Consider the following 19,114-nt stretch of genomic DNA (forward strand, 5'->3'; position numbering starts at 1 on the left):
TGTTTCCTTCAATTACTCACTGAACTGTTAATTGGCCATGTACATAGAAAATGGGATATGACAAATATTACTCAGCTAATTTAATCAGCTCTTCCATGTTTTTACTTGGTGTGTGTGTGGGTGTGTGTGTGTGTGTGTCCATATTTAATAGGATTTGCAAGCTTGTTAGAGGCACCGTCTCTTAGTCAAAATTCCTTCAGTTCATTTCCTTTCAGCAGGATAGATATCCATGCCCTTTTCACTTACAAACATTTGTAAGTTAAGTCTTCATGATATTAGGATTAGAAGCTCTACTGTTTCCAGTTGGAAAACAGTGGACAAGGTACTTCTCTAAGCTTCAGTGTCCTAATCAGTAAAAGAGGAAAAGTAATACTTCCATCCTAATTGGCCATGAAAACTAGAGGATCATCATAACAGCAATATCCAAAATGTATAAAGCACTTACTCTGTGCCAGGCACTGTTCTAAGTCTTGAATTTATTCAAAGGGCTTAGTGTGATGCCTCGCAATTCCTAAGCATTAGCTCTTGTTAGTTCAAGTAGGTGTGGCCAGACGGTGTGAAGTAGGTGTGGCCAGACGGTGGAAGGCTTGAGCTCCAGATAAGGAGTCTGAAGGTCTTGGTGGAGCTGGAGTTTGAATCCCATTAGTATGGCTCCAAAGTCCATGATCTTATGCCTCATATGACTGCTGCCTGTCACCCTGGGCCTCTGTCCACCTATGTTCCGGTCAAACATCTCTTTGCCATGCACCAAAGTTCCTTTTTTCTCTTTTCAGGGGATCTCCTTCCCTTGGAATATATACCCGCTACTTTATGTATGTTGAAATCCTTCCCTTCTCCCAAGACTCTCCTAGCCCTGAAGTTTTTCCTGGTTACCCTCCTTGGATTTCCATGGCATTTTGTATAGGGGGAACTTGAGAGCAGGAAGCTATTTAGATAACAGTGAGTCCCTTACTCTTCACTTTGGAACCTCCCATTTAATTTGCACTCATGAAGTATTTATGGGACTGATAACTAATTATTTTGTAACCCAGGGTTTACCTCCTGCCCCTGGCTTGTAGAGTCTAGGGAAAGGTTAGGAACATGAACCCCACCATCATTACCTGGTCACTGTCCCAGGTGAAATCCACAGTGGCCCCTAACTCTGAGAGCTATCAGCCTCCTCTTCTATGTCCCATGACATAGTCTTCTTACCGCCTACCCCCTCCCCACCCCCAGAAGAGAGTAGGCTGGGCAACCTGGTGGAAGCTTCAAGCCTCCACTGTAACTCCACTCCTTTGTAAAGGCCACAGGACCCTGATGGGAAGGCATACACACATGCATGCATGCACATACACAGTCCTAAATTTTATTTTTTAATTTATTTATTTAACATGAGAGAGAGAGAGAGAGTGCATGCATGCAAGCATGCAGGACCAGAGGGAGGGGCAGAGGCAGAAGCAGACTCCCCACTGAGCAGGGAACCTGACTCAGGGCTCCATCCCAGGACCCTAAGATCATGACCTGAGCTGAAGGCAGATGCTTAACTGACTGAGCCACCCAGTTGCCCCCACAGTTCTAAATTTTTAAACACTCTTTGAAACTTGGACTTGTTCAATACTGAGCTCACTGTGGGCCAGGTCTAGAAGAGAAAGACCTATACTGAGGTGTGCTAGGATGCTCAGAGCTGCCTCCAATTAGGGTAAATTCTGCTTCTCTTAAATATAATTTTTGGGCACCTCTTTTTGCTTCACTCAAACTTTACACCATCCACTGTTCCATTCCTGGGGATTTGTTAAATGGTTATAAGAGAAGGGGAGAGTTCTCATGTGAAGTGATTCCCAGTTCTTTGCAGGGCTCAGTGAATCCTGTCTCCATTCCATTGTGCAGACCCAGAGGCCTTGGGTCATAGTCCACCCATTTGGGTAGCCTGCTGCTAGGACTGTATGAGACCATTAGAAGAAATGGACATTTTAAATCCAGGCATTTAAACTGTAATCCTGCTAAATAATTTGTTTCCTGTTTTATATTGTTTGCATGCAAGAGGGGGTGGAAAAAATCCAGAAATGTTTTCCAGTGCCTTTCCTTCCTTCCACCCCCAATCCGGCTAAAGATACAGCATGCAGATTTCATGGTGGTAGGGTTATTCCCAAGTGCTAAATTTTTATTTACCCAGTTACTTTCCTGGTAGGAATGGCATGTTATACTTCCTATCACTACGGTGCTAGCAAGTGTTGGGTCCACAGAAGGTGCTCAGGATATTTATTAATTACATACTGATTTTGTACTCTAGTTCTGAGCTCTATGGGGAATGTAGTCAGATATTTTGGTCCACCTAGGAAGATATCCACCTCCATTTTCTCTCCACCTTCCCATTTTTTATCTGCTGAAAGCCAGCTCTATCCTCACAACTGAAATTACCCTTTTGGTCATTGCCAAAAACTTTCATTCTGCCAAATGAAGTTCATGTGTGTGTGTGGGGGGGTGTGGTCATGAATCTCTCTTAAAGGCATCTGAAGCTTGCAAGCATCCATTTGTTGAATCCTTCTCCTTGATGATATTTTCCTGATTCTTCTCTCTACATCTTCTTTTCCTATTGGGCCCCTAGTTTGACTCTAGATTTTATCCTCAATCTTCTTTTTTCCTATGCTTTCTTTTGTTGAGGTCATTCTTTCTTTTAGCTTCATCTCTTACTCCTCTGTAGATGACTCCCCCAAATACAACTCTGGTGCTGTTTCATCTTTTCTGTGCCCCAGCTTGTGTTTCCAACTCCCACATCAACTGACACCCACACTTCAGTGACCCACATTTCATCACAAATTTAAAATCTCCAGGGGTGGATCTAGTATTTTGCCTACCCCAATCTCCTTTCTCTTCTCCGTGATTCCATCTCAGTTGGTTAAAAATTTCTGACACACAGAAATACAAATTAAGTGGTTATGACTGATCTCTCTCTTTATTCCATCTCTTATACCCAGTTGGTCATATATGTCCCCCAAGAAAACATGCCTTGAATTTGCTTCCGTTCCCCTGCCAACACTCAGCCTGGCCCTAGCACTTGCCTTGCTGTCCATCTCAGTGACAGGCTCTCTCAGCCTCCCCCTCTTCCTCCTGCCTCTCCCACGCCTGTTCTTTTCACTCTTGCCCTGGCAAAGGTGGCCCATCACCTTCCACCTTCCAGGACCAAACAGGTCCCTGCTGCCTGTTCTCAACTATATGCCCCGTGACTACCGAGCCCCTCCCTCTGTATCCTCGGTGATGAATGTATTAAATCCTCAAATCAGTAATGAGTGCCTCGCACCCACCAGGCACTCAGGCCACGGCGGTGCAGTAAAATGAGCAGACCAGGTCTGTCCAGCCCTCCTGGGGCTGCAGTTTCCTGAGCGAGTGAGCTCACTCCCTGCCTTTCCACCTCTGCCTTCAAAAGGCCAGGTTGTCTCACCACCTCCTCAGAGCTGCCTTCAGTCTCTTCAACCCACAGGGATGAATCCCTTTTCAGAGTTCTTACGCTTCTTGCCGTGAATACCCCTTTACTTATTCTCCAATATTTTCATGTACGTTAGTCTTAACCCCTTACTTGGATTGTAATATCTTTGAGGTCTGCTCTTTTTTTTTTTTTTTTTTTTTTTGCTATTCTATTTCCAATGTTGGACATGTATTATTTGTCATTGTTGTAGTGATATTCACAGTAATTACTACTAGTCTGCAATTATATGTAATTAAGCTATAATTAAAATAATACAATGAACCTGGTGTGGCAGGCAGAGCTTTACATGCATTTGCTTATGGAATGAGTGGCTATTCCATACATACTTAATTGACTTAAATTTTTGACTCAGTGTTCCTCAGCTGTGGGTCTCAGGAAAGTCAGTTTCTGAGACTCCGTTTCTTCACCTGCAGTACTGGAAGCTGGATGCCTTTGTTTTGTTTTTTTCTTTTTCTTTTTTCCATACATCACTGGATGGATGCCTTCTTTTCAAGATTCTTTCCAGTTCCAACCCAGTGCTTCAATTTCAGTGTACTTATTTCTAGGGAATCTTTACTGTGTTTTCTGCAAAGAGTTTTTGCTTGGGAAATACAAAGCAAATATGCCACAGTCCCTGCCCTCTAAAGTTTTTAACCATCCATTGTAATAACAGGAAGCCATGGGTGTCTGAGGGGTAGAGAATGAGGGAGTTAATTACATCACTAGGAGAAAGCGAGAGTTGCTTCTAATTAAAAGCTTCCTGAAGGAGGAGAGATTTCCGTCCAGTTGAAAGAGGCAGTTGATGGAGTGGGAGTTTGGAGGCCCCTCCTGGCAGAACTGGTGGGCAAAGCAGCTCTTCAGTGATGAACCAGAACAGGGCTGCGTTTAGAACCAACCAACCAGACACTTTGTTGTGTGCTAAATTTAGCATGGTCACCACATTGATGTTGCTACAAAATATAACAGAAGAATCACAACTGCATCACAAAGTTCTGTGGATCTCAGAGAGGTTAGCCATTTGGGTATTCGAGATGCATCCTCAGATTAAAACCACTTAGTTTGACCTCCCCACATGCGGAGGATCATAAGCTACAGGGGAACATCTGTTCCATTGGTGCTACATCTGGACTCCTGTCACAATATAATATAATTAATTACCATTACAATCAGCTAATAGTAGTGTTCAATGTTATTATTTAGGTCTCTCCTCATTTCAGAAGGAACTGAAGCAGTTTGCAAATATATTCACATGCCAGAAGACAAAAATACGAGCGATCGAGAATGAGAAAACAAAAGTGAGGCCAGTAGAAAAGCTAAATGCTCCAAAGTTCTAAATACTGTACACGACATAGGCTGTTTAACTGGGGCTCAGCATCTTAGCTACCAAGCATTATTCCCCAAAGAAAGTTTTCATTTTTATTATAATAATGTGGCATCTTAGAGATTCCAAGCTTATATTCGGAGGTTTATTCTTTTTGATCCAAGAGATTTTGCACACAGGATGATGCTAGGTGCTTTCTTTCATGTTGACTGCTCTTTATTTACGTTAAAGTTTTTTTTTTTTTAACTTATTTGAGAAAGAGTGAGTGTGAGTGAGAGCATAAGCAGGAGGAGGGTCAGAGGGAGAAGCAGAACCCTGCTGAGTGGGGAACCCAATGGGGTGCTCAATCCTGGGACTCCAGGAGCATGATCTGAACTGAAGAGAGCTACCCAACAGACTGAGCCACCCAGGTGCCCCTTGACTGCTGTTTAAATGAATGCATGAGAAGCAAAAGCTTTTGTGACTGAATGGAAAGGCTTTTTTTAAAAAATATTTTATTCATTTGAGAGAGAGAGAGAGCATGAGAGGGGAGAAGGTCAGAGGGAGAAGCAGACTCCTCATGGAGCTGGGAGTCCAGGATCATGACCTGAGCCAAAGCTGTTGCTTAAGCAACTGAGCCACCCAGGCACCCTGAAAAGGCTTTTTGACTGAGTTTCTGTGGCTGTGGGGCTAACACACCAGTAATGCTACTGAGGGGAAACATCAGAATTTCCTCCAGTGAGAAAACATAGTTGTCCTTTTTTGCTTCATTTTAGAAGCTTCTCTCTCTGACAACGCACCTCCCCTACAAACACTTCCCCGCAAAGCACGCTTTCAGCAGTTTGTGCCCTCTGAGGAGGGCCGTCTGCCCAGAGCCACCAGGGACTTTACGCGGGAACAGCAGAGCCCCGAGGGCAGGCCGCAAGCCCCCGGTGCCGGATGTGAGCTGGCTTTGTTTTGCTTGACAGCGTGAAGCAGCATGAGCGCTATGGGCAGCTGACCCTTGCCAACTCCACGGCTGCCGACACGGGCGAGTTTAGCTGCTGGGGGCAGCTCTGCCAGGGCTACCTCTGCAGGAGGGACGAGACCAAGACAGGCTCCACCTACATCTTTTTTACAGGTAAACTGGGGTGTTGGTGGGGTTCTTGAGAGTGCCGGACTTGGCCTAGAGTTTACAGTTCCAAATATCTAATAACAACAATGACAGCTCTCCCTGTTGGCCAGGCTCTGTTGGGTTATGTCAGTTATTTCATGGAAGTCTCACAGGAGCCCTCCAGAGTAAGTACTGAGATCATTGCTGTGGCTTTCATGGGCAAGTAGAGATTTAGAGAGATGAAATACGTCCTTAAGTTCATACGGGTTAAGTGGTGGTACCAGGAGTTGAACCCAGTCTGATTCTAGGGTCTGTACCTGCATTGTCCAATATGGCAGCCACTAAACATGTGTGACTATTTATTATTGTTATTTTTTTGAGAGCGAGAGAGAGCACATGTGCGCAAGCTGGGGAGTGGCCTGGAAGAGCAGAGGGAGAAGGAGGGAGAATATCGTAGGCAGGCTCCATGCCAGGCGCTCATTCTCACCACCCTGAGATGGGGACCTGAGCCGAAATCAAGATTCTGTTGCTTACCCAGCTGAGCCACGCAGGCCTCCCTGTGTGTGGCAGTTTCTATTTAGATGGAAATTATTTAAAATTAAACAATTTAAAACTCAATTTCTGAGTGGCCCTTGCCAGGTTTCAAGTGTTCCTTGGCCACACGTGGCTGGTGGCTCTCCTTGTGGCCGCTGCAGACAGAGAAGATGGCCGTCTTGATCACTGTGCTCATAGAACCTATGGTGACCTCCGTTCTGGAGCCTCCCTAGTTAGAAGAGGCTTAGCTACAGCCTCCCACCGCCCCCCACATTTGTTCTTAGTACTGTGAGCTGAAGTTTTGTGGGCAAGATTCCCAAAGGTGGTGGCCTGTGTGGTCCAGCCCCCTCCCTGTGCTAAGTGAGGTGCCTGAAAGTATGCAGGTCAGAGGGAAACCTCTTCTCTGAGCAGCGTTCTGCCAGCTGAAACTTGCTCTTGGGGAAAGAGGCATTGCCATATAGCCTGCCAGTCTCTCTTCAGCAGGTTCAGAGGGGAGCACAGGTTTCAGGCATCTTAGAATGCCACCCCCTGGTGCTGGCGTTGGCCTTGGCATTTCAGGTGAAGCCAGAATGCTTCCTTCCTGTCTAGGCTGGGGCTTTCTTGAGTGCTGTCTTACGTTTCAGACTTACGCTGACTTAGCCATTGTGACCCAGATGATCCTAGGTCCTGGCCATTTGTGAATGCTTTAGCAAAATCTCATGTGTTCTCCCATCCCTCCCAAATAGCTCCTCTCTGGTGAGAAGACTCATGAGCATGTGCTCTGTGATTCTGGAGTCACACGGGTCTCATTATCACCACATCCTCAGGAAATAAGGAGAAGCTACTTTACCGTCTCTGTTGTAGAAATTATGATGCTTACACTGAGGCTTGAAAGGGCAAGGTGACTTGTTCAGTGTTCCATGCCTGGTAGTGAGGAGAAAGAGTCCACTCCTGGTTTTTTGATCTAGGATCTACTGTTCTTACTGCCTTGATCCATTTCTAGGATGGGGTGATGGGTAGCTTGATAAACAGGCAGACGGACACTAGCTAGCATAACTGGTGTTGTCAGGAGAATTGCTAACAGTTGTTCACAGGTAATCCCTTGTAATCCTCATTCTAGAATGTGCTGCACAGAATTGCCCACGTGCCCTTAGCTCCTGTTATTCTGGACAAGAACTGATAACTATATTTCAAATGGCAGAATGAGGATGTCTTGCCATGACTGGCACTACCACATCTTCCTAAAATATTGGGTTTTGAGTTGAGATTTTGAACTGAAGACCTCCCTTGAGCAGAACATCCCATTAGGATTAAGAGCTCTCTTTGAGTTTTAAAGCTGGGTCCTCATTCCTAATTTATGGGAAGCTCTCTAGTGAGTCACAGGAAGGCTGAAATATTTACTTCAACTTTAAAGAAACCTGGATCAAAAAGGGACATGACCTAATGTGTTGTATCATTTTCTTTTTTCTCAATGCCATGCCAAGAGGCCAATTGGATTTTCAGTACAAGGTTTAGCATTTATCTTTTCAGGCATGGTGGGTTTATAAAACCAAGATGAGCTGTTACGGAAGCGGAGCTTCCCACTGCTGGCTCTGATTCTTCCAGAACATATGCTTCCCCACTACCCACATAGAGAAACGTCTGGCATTCGTTATGTTTGTATGTTTCCCAGAGTTTGATTGCAAACACTAAAGCCTCTTTCTGGCTGTTGTTAATTTGTGCAATTTTTGATTAAGCAACTGCCACACGTATTTGATCTTTATGGAGGGGACACTATCAGAGGGCTTTTTTTTTTTCTAACTTCTTATTCAAGTATGATCCCTACAAAGAAAAGTCCACAAATTATTAGTATACAGCTCAATAAATTATCCTCAAATGGATATATGCATGTAACTTATCAGCAGTAGAGTTTTCTCATAGCAAAGTCTTGGGCACCAATTACACGTATAGTAAAACCACATTCATGAGCATCTTGCTAAATCTGGAGTTTGTTGAAATTTTGATTTTAATTTATAGCCTATTTATTTAACCTTTGGAGATCTGAATTTCTACATGTTTGGTTTTCTTTTATTTATTTATTTTTAAAGATTTTATTTACTTGTTTGACAGAGATCACAAGTAGGCAGAGAGGCAAGCAGAGAGAGAGAGGGAGGAGGAAGCAGGCTCCCCGCCAAGCAGAGAGCCCAATTCGGGACTCGATCCCAGGACCCTGAGATCATGACCTGAGCTGAAGGCAAAGGCTTAACCCACTAAGCCACCCAGGCACCCCCCGCCTTTTTTTTTTTTTAAAGATTTTATTTATTTGACAGAGATCACAAGTAGGCAGAGGCAGGCAGAGAGAGAGGAGGAAGCAGGCTCCCTGCTGATCAGAGAGCCCGATGCAGGGCTCGATCCCAGGACCCTGGGATCATGACCTGAGCCGAAGGCAGAGGCTTTAACCCAGAGCCACCCAGGTGTCCCCATGTTTAGTTTTCTTAAAGTAATGCTTGCCATCCACTTGAGTGGCTACAACCGTGTTTACAGGGGTCATATGTAATCTAAAATTTTTCAAATGAACTTCAGCAAAGTTTTTTGTTCCTGTTGGTAGATGGGATCCACTAATTACAAATATGTTTTTTCTGTTTATTAAAGCAACTGGTGTGGTCACTTTTTCAAAGACTGTTTTATAATACAAGAAGTAAGGTCACATTTTTTGTTTGGGACTTTGGACTCTTCACTCGTTCTATTGGCTTTGTTTATTCGTTCAGTTTCCTCTACAAAACCTTTAAAGCAAGGTGGCTTCTAAATCTTACAGTCAGAAATTTTCCTTAAAGGCCTTTAATCAAAAGCTATCTTTACTATTTCAGATTCTTCTCTCTGCAAATAGGGATGTGGAAGCAAAGAGATCAAGTTGACATATCCAAGGCCGTATAGACTTAACTCTATGAACAAGTGGGTTTTAGATACAACATTGACCAAGGTGCCCCTTAACTAAGGAAGTCAGTTAATAATTATTAAGACAATGGCACAAATCCCCCAGCATGATAGAAATTCTTGGAAAAGATAGAGCCTTAACTGAGCCATGACATAGTCCCTCTTGATCTCAGAGCCAGAGAAGACCTCCATGTCAGTGAAGTTGGCACTCATGGCCAAAGAACTTTTGGCCCATGAAGACATTTAATGTATATAGGAATTCTGTCCCCAACCTAAAATATCAGATGACTATGGCACAAAGAGGGCTAGTGAAGGAGAAGCCAAGAATAATTATTTGTTTCAGAAACATGGTGGGGAAAAACATAGGGAAAAATAAATTTTTATTTTTAAAGAACATGGGAAAAATTTTAAGTTCAAAGATTTCCCTTAGCAATCACCATAATATTCCCTCAAAGAATCATCCAGAAAACAAAGGATTTAATGTGCCATGCCAAAAACAAAACCCTAAACCATAGTCCCTAGACTATCCTAAGGAATGGATGTATGGGCAAGCCAGTCCTTTTTTCTCTCATTACTGTAAGATCAAATGCCATCATCTAGAACTTCACGTACAGGGAGAGTGATGTTAGAGCAAATAGGAGGACATGAGAAACTGACTGAATTCCCCAGCCTAGCATTGGATGAGCAGAGCTTAGAACCTGAGACCAGTGGTTTCCTTGTCTGTCCTTACTTAATTCTCTTTCCTTTGACCTTGGCAGGAATGAGGTCCTCTGGGCTGCGAGTAAGGACATGTGAGGAGGCCAGCACCCTTGCTAGGCCAGGCCTCTCAGAGATTCTGCTGTGCTGGGGAACCATTCTCAATGGGCAGTTACAAGCATAGGCTTTGGGACTAACTTCTCCAGAGACACAGCAGGTTTTTCACAAGTCTTAAAATTGTTTGTTTTTTTTTAAGATTTTACTTATTTATTTGAGAGAGATAATGAGAGAGAGAGAGCATGAGAGGAGAGAGGTCAGTGGGAGAAGCAGACTCCCTGCTGAGCAGGGGGCCTGATGTGGGACTTGATCTCGGGACTCCAGGATCATGACCTGAGCTGAAGACACTTGCTTAACCAACTGAGCCATCTAGGTGCCCTTAAAATTCTCTTAACATAAGGAAATCCATCTCCTTCCCTGCTTTCTCAGTGAACTAATTCATGGACCTGATTTGGGCTTGACCTAAAATTTTTTTTGTTTCCTTTAAAGAGATGGGAACTGAAATCTTTTTTTATGAGAAAAGGAAAAGCATTAACAAATAGCTTTTTTATGCATAAGGACTTAGTGTCTGAATATATTGCCAGTTCCCTCTCTGTGCCCTGAGTATGTAAAAATCCTTAAAGTACTCTTACCTTATTTCTCCAGAATTAATAAATCTCTATCTTTCCCTTTGCAGAGAAAGGAGAACTCTTTGTACCTTCTCCCAGTTACTTTGATGTTGTCTATCTGAACCCGGACAGGCAGGCTGTGGTTCCTTGTCGAGTGACTGTCTTGTCCGCCAAAGTCACCCTCCACAGGGAGTTCCCTGCCAAGGAAATCCCAGCCAATGGAACAGACATTGTTTATGATGTGAAGAGAGGCTTTGTGTATCTCCAACCTCATGCCGACCACCAGGGGGTGGTCTACTGCAAGGCGGAGGCTGGGGGCAAGTCTCAGATCTCAGTCAAGTACCAACTACTCTATGTGGAAGGTAAGCCTGCCTCTACCACTGCTTAGAGTTTAACCTCTGCCAGTAGTCAGTATCCGGTACTGATGTTCCCAGATACGGATGGAAATCAGGAGGCAAAGAATGTTGTTCTTAAAGTCTCCCCTACTGTACTGCCATTTCTCGAATTGCCCGTGAACTGACCTAACACCCTCACTCCCTTCATCCACTGCTGCCTCTGGTCCTACTTCTGTGTGATGCATCAGCCATTCTCCAGTATTTCCACCTGCTTAGAACATCCTCTCTGATGAGAAATCCTCTTTGTTGTATCCAAAATCTGTGGTCTCCTAAGGGCACCATCCCTCCCCAACTCAAGGTCAGGTTCTTCTTGTGCTTATTCCAGCTTCCTCACCCTCATCCTCCCATCCTCTGTTAGGAACCTCAGCTCCTCTGGGCATTATGGCTCCACCAACTTTCTCTTCTCCTTTCCAGTCATTCCCTTTATTGGCTCATTGTCCTCCTTGTCTCTTCACTTTCTGTGACGTCAATAACCAGCTGGAGTTCTTTGGGCCCAGTTCCCTGACCACTTCATCCCTTCCACCTCAGGCACCCCTCCTTCGGCTGCAACTTCAGCCTGTCCTCAGCTATTGCTGCTCCAACTGGAGAATCACTGACTGAATCAGACCTCCAACTCCATGCACAGCCTCACCCCTGCTCAACTACTGCTCCATGTTCCGTGACTCCTCTGTGCCTGTTCTCACCTCCACCCTCCTCCCCAAATTCTCCAGTGCCCTCCTTCCCTCCCCACCCTCCCAGCTTGGGGTCCAGGGCTTCACACTGCTATGCTCTCTGTTGATGCCCTCAACTCCTTGCCCACCTGTTCCCCCACTGCCAGGGAAATCCCACCCTAGAGAACATGACTCTACCCTTTCCCCATCACAGCTAAATACCCTGAAATAGTGCTCCCCGTTCCCTGTGTTTCCCTCCCTCCTACACGTTCCTCATCTCCCTAGTATCCCACTGAATCAGCTCTTGCTAAAGGCCTTGGGACTCCCAGGACATCAAATCCAGTAGATAAGTTTCTGTCTTCATCCTATTAGATTCTGCCACACCGACGTGAAATGCCTCTTCTTTGGCTTCAAGTTTTCCTACTTTACCTCCACTTTCTTATTCTGCTTTGTCAGCATTTGCCTTTCCCAGCCTGTCAATGTTGGAGGTCCATGGGACACCCTTCTTTCTCGCTGTCCTGCTGGCCAGCCTCAGCCATACCCGTGCTCTGCTTCCTATCTGCTCACTGCTAGCTCCCAAGTGCATAGGTGTGGCCCAGATTTGCGAATGACAGCTTCAGGTCTGTCTGCACTTGGACGCCTCACGGGCCCTGCCTTGAACTCAGGTCTTCCTCCAGGGTCTGGTTCGTCGGCTTTCCTGGTGTCAGTGATGGGAACACTGTCACCCACGTGCCGGCTCAGGACTGGGAGTCAACCTGACAGCCCTGTCTCCTCCCTCCCAGGCCTTTTCACCTTTTCATCAAATCATTTTCACATCATCTTTTCTTTTCGTGCCCTATTTCTCCCTATCTTCACTGCAAAAAAAAAAAAAAAAAAAAAAAAGTTCAAACTATCATCTTCTCCTCCTGGGACTAATGCAATTCTTTTCAATGGTTTCCTCCTTTTCTTTCTTCATCTTCCATACCATAGCGGACTATAATTACAATTAAGACCACTTAGTAGGTGCCCATGTATCCTAGACCTCTAGTCAGAATCTTGCAGGGGGACTGAAGGGCCTTGCCGGACCAGTCCCTGCCTTCCTCCCCAGCCTGCAGCCTGCCTTGCCTTTGTCCACCTCACGGCGGGGGCTCTACACACTGGGATTCCCCAGGCTGCAGCTGCATCCCTCCCTGCTTCTCCCTCCATGCCTGTTACGCTCAGCCGTCAGATTTTAGTTCAAATGTTGTTCCCTCAATCAAGGAAGCCCTTCTTGCTCTGCAGACTATTCTGAGCTTCTAGAACATGCTGGGCTTCTCCTTCATAGTTCCTAATAGAACTCATGTTTTATATAAACTGCACCCCTCCAGACCATGACGAGAGGTCCCCAAGGGCTCAGAGACCACGTCTGGGTTGTCCCAGCTCCTAGTCCATTGCCTTACTCAAGGCTGCCATCACAATCACTTGAGGGAACTGACCCCAGTGAAGAGATGTTTCTACATAGCTGTGAAGTAAAAGGACTGCCAACAGATGTAGTACCTGCGCCCTTCCTGCGAACATCTTTTTCCTTCGACTCATTCTCCTCCTCCTTCTGAGGATGGACAGTCACACACCTGCCTGGCTCCTCCTCACCCCTTCAGCTCCCCTCCTCCCAGCCCGCCCCTTCTCTACCTTCTGCTTGCTCTTTCCCCACGCACCTTCTTCTCCCTCAACTTTCTTATTCCCCTTCTTATTCCCAAAACTTTCAGCCTCCTCTCCCAGTAAATATAAGGGCCAGGCCTGGGAGTCCTGGATAAGCACGCACCCCAGACCATCAAGGTAGAGAAGAGGCCCCAAAGGACACCGGAAGGTGACCGGGAAGCTGGAAGGCAGGCAGAAACGTTACAGCTCTGTTCGAAGAGTAGAATGCGTCTCAAGGTTTGTCTGCAAGGTCACACAGATTCCATCTCACTTTCCCTGTCCTTTGCTTCCTTTCAGTTCCCAGAGGCCCTCCGTCAACAACCATCTTGGCGTCCTCAAACAAGGTGAGAAGTGGGGATGACATCAGTGTCCTCTGCACAGTCCTCGGGGAACCTGACATTGAGGTGGAATTCAGGTGGATCTATCCAGGACAGAAGGTAAGTGCTGTCCCCCCGCCCCAGCCAGCTCTCTCAGCTCGCTGTTTTGTCCTCCATTCCCAACTGTAAGTAAGTGAAGAGATCAGAACTTGAGAAGTTCAGGAAGTGTGTGGAACCACAGTAGGAGCCCAGGCTTACTGGTTTTCTAAGACATTTTATTATATTTACTTATATATATTATATTTACTTATTATATTATATTTATATATATTTATATTATATATATTATTATTATATATATATTAATATTAATTATATAATTATTAATATATATTTATATATATATATATAAATATATAATATATATATTATAAGTATATTTACTTAATATACTTATTATATTACAAGTAGCTTTTTTGGGGGGGGGAATGGGTTCCATCAGGCAGTTCAGCATACCCTCTTTATATGTTATTTTCCCCCCTTAACCCTTAAGCACGGATGAGACCTGAAAGGCAAAGGAGGGAGCTTCCCTCTTTCTCCACCCCCAATTCTGGGTCAGTTGGAGGCCACTTGGTTTCCAGCAGAGAGCTCTCCCCATACAAACTATGCCCTGTGGTGAGGACATCCACCAAGTGGGCTAAAAACCTAGGCCCTGGCAAAAAGGTGCTGTGAGGCCAGAGATTATTTTAAAATAGACTTTCCATAAGAGCAACCACCGCACATTTAGCCCCTGTGCCTGTTTTGCTCACCAAAATAAACAGCTTTCTACCACCATGGAATAATCCCTTCCTTGCCAGAAGAGATTTGGCCTCCTAAGACACACTTGGCCCATAAGCCAGAAGTGTATTGGCTACTATGATTGGTAGAAAATAACTCTCCCCGGAAAAAAGTAGTTTCCTAGGACTAGGTACATATTTTTAAAAAGCAATGTCACACTTTGAAGACATCAGTGATTTGCAACAGAATGTTTTTCTTTTTATGAGCAGAAAGGGTATTTTTTTTAAATACTGGTGATATTAGAGTTATGTTAAATTAATCCAGAACACACTACATTCTTATCACCAAAGTTGGATGAAGCATCTTAAAAGTGACCATCTCACTTTTTAGAAATAGGAAGTTATGTCATCTAGGGCATCATGTTATCCATCCTTGGGGTACAACTTTTCTCCTCACCGGAGTCCTTTGGAATATCTATTTCTACTTCTGCTTCCCCCAAATCTGAACAATCAAGAGCTCTTACTCATTCACAATTGCCTTTAAATTCTGTGACACAGAACTACTGAGTGGGCAATGTCAAGAGGAGAGCAGTGGAAATTTTTATCCCTGTTTTTTTTTTTTTTTTTTTTTGCCTAATTCCAGTTCTACATTTTTGGAGTTCCAAAAGAATAAATTTTATATTAAGTAGCCACTTACTGAAGACCAGAAAGAGCGTGCCAAACAGTATTATGTTTATACAGTGTAAAAGCTCCCCTGTGCTACGCATACCAAATAGTCTTTTATAAGTACATATTTTGGCCTTGGAAAACAACACCCAATGGTGCTGGGTGAATGGGAGCTGTTTGTAGCAGCCTTTTGCTTGTGCTTCAGCACATGGGGGTGTCGTTCAACAGGATGAAAGGCCCGTGACAATTCAAGACAGTTGGAGGCTGATCCACAGAGGACTGGGGCACACCACAAGAATCTCCCAGAGCACCCTGACAATCGAAGACTTTGAGACCATTGATGTAGGATATTATATTTGCACTGCTCACAATCTCCAAGGGGAGACCACAGTTGCTACCACTGTTGAGTCTTCCTGACTTGGCAAATGAAGTACGAAGAATTAATGGAAAGTTCATTTGTGTCCCTAACCCGCTTCGGGGTTCTTTTGACTAATCCTTTGCCAGAGGCTGATGTCAAGTGCCAGACCCCACCCCCTGCCCTGTGAGTCAGACCCAGACATCCAAACTAAAAGGAAGTCATCCGGTCTAATAATAGAAGTGTTAACTCCTCTGACAGAGAGCATGTATTTTGATTGCTTACCTATCTCCATGCATTTCTACTTTTTATAATAAAAAAGCATCGATATTAACTTTATATCCTCATTTCTATTAAATAAGCAAGTTTCTGTAAAAACAAAATGAGCTAAGTGTTCATTTTTTAGTTTGTTTTGAAGTGCATCCAGGAGGACTTGCTGGCAGCAATGTTTGGATCATTACCCAAGATTCTATTTGATACCACAACTACAACACATGAGGACCTAAAAATGCAGTAAGACATGGGTCAGCCATTATCTACAATGCAAATACAAAGGTATCAAAAAATGGCGTAAACTTGCCTAAGCTGCCGTACTCAAAAATACGAGTTCTAAAGGAGTCATTCCGAGTATTTTCTAAAAATTCAACTTTCAATATAAAATAAATTTCCACGTCAAGGAAGATTCAACTTCATTTAGGCTTTTTTACCATCTTTAAAAATATTTAGACTTGAGCTGTTCCCATTTTCTTACCTTATACAGAAGAAATTGTTAAAATCAGTCAAAATTTCTCCAATACACATAGCTGGGAATTCAGAGAAGCTTACCTGTAAGCCTAGCTCTGAAGGCCAGATTTCAGCCCCATGACTAATTCTGTCATTGCGTTGGAAGCTCCTGGGAAACAGCTGAAGAGGAGACAGATGGCCACCTGGGTCTTGAGAAGGGCTAAAAACTGGGTGACACTTTGGAGGATGGAATAGGTCAGAGGTTACAATTCTTACATTGAATATTCCAGCATTATTTATTTGATCAAAGTAAAATACACTTTCCATCACTACAAACGGAGCACAACTACAGTTTATACATCCATATTTTCATGACGTGCCAACATTTTGCATCCTACGTGAAAAACATTTGGTTTGGAAAAAAAAAAAATCAAAGTTCTCTGGTTCATTTCCTATCTACTCTCCTGTTGCCTCCCATTCTCTGAAGACATTTTGTATTAATTGTGTAAAAGACTGATTTCCCCAGACACCTAAATGGTATGGAGGACAGCAAGGAACAGCACAAGACGTCCCATGCGTAGGAGATGGATGGCAAACCCGACTTTGGCTAATGGCATTGAAAACAACTCAGAAGGGCAAGCGGAGAGCTATGCCAGGAGGTGGCAGTGAACCTATATTTCCATTTATCAGAAGCAAACATGGAAGGTTACATACATAAGAAATGGTTGGAGATTAAAGGTTTGAGACACAATCACTAATAAAAACAACCATGCATCATGAAGATCAGTTTGCTATGTAGTATACATGTAAATGAGGACCATATCCACCTCTAGTATCCCAAGTCCATTCTTACCCTATAGCGGTTACTTGTAAAGCCACTGGGCATCAGCAACACAGGTTAGTAAACACTGACATGCAGGGAGAGGGAGATGAAGCCACAGGTCTTCCTTCTACTTCCCCCCAACCAAAGTACTAGAAAGGGGGGAGGTAATAAGTTCTGAAAAGAAACTGCAATGCAACTTGGAGGGAGTTGCATATTGTCCATTCATTCAATGACCATTCTGCTACTTTCTCAAGGATGGAAGGATTCTTCAAAGGATGCATGGAAATAGCATCTCTTCTCCAAATGTTTTACTCAATACAGCATCATTGCATTAAACAGGCTGTTCCTATTCCTCGAGAAGCACAGATCCTACCTTAGTTCTAACTAGCTAATGACTTACTCTTTATTCTCTCTAGGGTTTCCCAAAATTTGTACTAGGAGATCCAGGCCTTGGTTCATTTGGAAAGTGGTTTTGGCACCTTGATGATGAGCTGGCTATGGAAAAGCGTATTTCTTGTCCCAGAGAAAAGTAGGTAGGAGGTAGAAGGTTTGCTTTTGTGGCTCTGGTGAGAGGTGGGGCAGTGGAGGGGGGGGTTGGCAGAAGAGGAAGGGGGGGAGTGAGGATCATGGGAGGGCAGATAGTTTCAACCCATGGGAATAGCTCAGATCAAGGTAAAAGTAAGGCAGAAGTAAATCAACCAGTACTGCCCTTTTTGCTTTATACAGATTTTTAGAAAAATTAGGGTTCTCTATTTGCGCATAGCCTGAGAAAATAGATTGTAGTATCATGTTAGGTTCATGTGGAGACATTAAAAATCTAACTAGTTTCAGCTGACATTGCCAAGCACCAAAAGCCTGCCAACAAGTTACTCCAGAAGGATACAGAGCTGGATAGACATGGACGAGTCAAAGCTTTTCCTGTCATTACCACTCCCCACCGTCAAGGGCTGAGCCAAGATGGTGGTAGAGAATTTTAATTCAAGCGACTATCGTTCCTCCTCCTATGGCTTTTGCAGAAATGCATACACTGACTGTTATTAGATTAGTACATACCCAGATTTACGCAGCATTGGACTTTCAATTCAGAGCAAAGGAGGCAGCGTCAGACACATGACACTCTGTGCACCCATTTCATTCACACATCCCCAGTCAGACCAAAAAAAAATCACAAGAAGGTGTCTGTGGTGAAGAACATTATAAAGGTTATAAATCTTTATCTTAACAGGCCCCTGAGAGTTTTTTTTCCCCTTATGCTTAGGTGAAAAAGGCAATGAACAAGACCCTCTTGTTCTTGAAGTGCTTTGTGCAACAGCGTCCATGTAGATCCATTCTGAGATCTTTGGGGGGAGGCTCTGGGACGGGGTCCAAGTCTTCCTCCAGAGTTCCAGTCTCCTAAGGAGCCTCGGGGGTGGCGACTCTCCAGTTCCAGAGTGGTCAGCACGCGTCCACTACTGTAGCGCTCACTCCCATGAGCGTGGTTAGGGTCAGTCCCACAGACCTGTACAAAAGCTTTTGGACAGTCTCCCAGCTTCCAGAAAGCGTCATCTGGGTGAGATGCTGGGGCTGGGGAAGGAGCCGGAGTTCCTCGGTGACTGGAAGGGGACAGCAGCGGACGTGGGGGACCTCTTGGGGCTGCACAAGTCCCCGTTGTGCAACTTCCACAGCAGCTCCTCGTTCTCCATGGACAGTCTCTTGTTGACCTTGGACTCCTTCTCCAGTGACTCCTGAAGGACAGCCTGCTCGGTGGAAAGTTGCCTTGAGGACAAAAAAAGAGCCACAAACCACGTGGACCTGAGTTCAAAGGACTTGAAAAAATTCTTACCACTTAAAATTTGAGCCCACGAAACAATCCCTTTGGAACAAAAGGGAGTCCTGCCCACAGCTGACTGGGCACGGGGGGCCTAGTTGCTGGAGAAACGCTGGGAGTGTAAGCCTCAGCCCAAGGAAAAGTACCTTTGGGGGCGAGTTCCTAGTTGGCTGGGTGACCCTACCACAGCTCTTCTCCATGTCTCATGCTTGGGGCTGTTTCTTACTGGGTCTTGTGATGCTCCTTCTCTGAAAGCATCTCAAGGTCAGGAAGCTGGGGGCCACAGTGGTCCACACCACTGGCTCCCATCCTATTTTCCAGGTG

At 44.5% G+C, this 19,114-nt stretch overlaps 2 protein-coding genes across 7 annotated transcripts in view; one reads left to right on the plus strand and one right to left on the minus strand.

Annotated features, from left to right (window-relative positions):
- Positions 1 to 15,889, plus strand: part of PDGFRL (platelet derived growth factor receptor like) — an 81,268-nt gene extending 65,379 nt beyond the window's left edge. Inside the window, exons 3-6 of the mRNA XM_047716275.1 lie at positions 5,711 to 5,862; positions 10,691 to 10,984; positions 13,621 to 13,760; positions 15,311 to 15,889. Of these exons, the coding sequence (XP_047572231.1) occupies positions 5,711 to 5,862; positions 10,691 to 10,984; positions 13,621 to 13,760; positions 15,311 to 15,499 (775 nt within the window). The 3' untranslated portion in view covers positions 15,500 to 15,889. The remainder of the gene's footprint in view (positions 1 to 5,710; positions 5,863 to 10,690; positions 10,985 to 13,620; positions 13,761 to 15,310) is intronic.
- A 543-nt stretch (positions 15,890 to 16,432) lies between these two features.
- The window catches only part of MTUS1 (microtubule associated scaffold protein 1), a 168,305-nt gene continuing 165,623 nt past the window's right edge, over positions 16,433 to 19,114 (minus strand). For all 6 annotated transcript variants that reach the window (XM_047716237.1, XM_047716250.1, XM_047716244.1 and 3 more), the window contains one exon: positions 16,433 to 18,738. In XM_047716237.1, coding sequence (XP_047572193.1) covers positions 18,525 to 18,738 — 214 coding nt within the window. In that variant the 3' untranslated portion in view covers positions 16,433 to 18,524. The remainder of the gene's footprint in view (positions 18,739 to 19,114) is intronic.

This window comes from Lutra lutra, chromosome 2 (genome assembly GCF_902655055.1).
Source record: "Lutra lutra chromosome 2, mLutLut1.2, whole genome shotgun sequence".
Taxonomy (NCBI): Eukaryota; Metazoa; Chordata; class Mammalia; order Carnivora; family Mustelidae; genus Lutra; species Lutra lutra.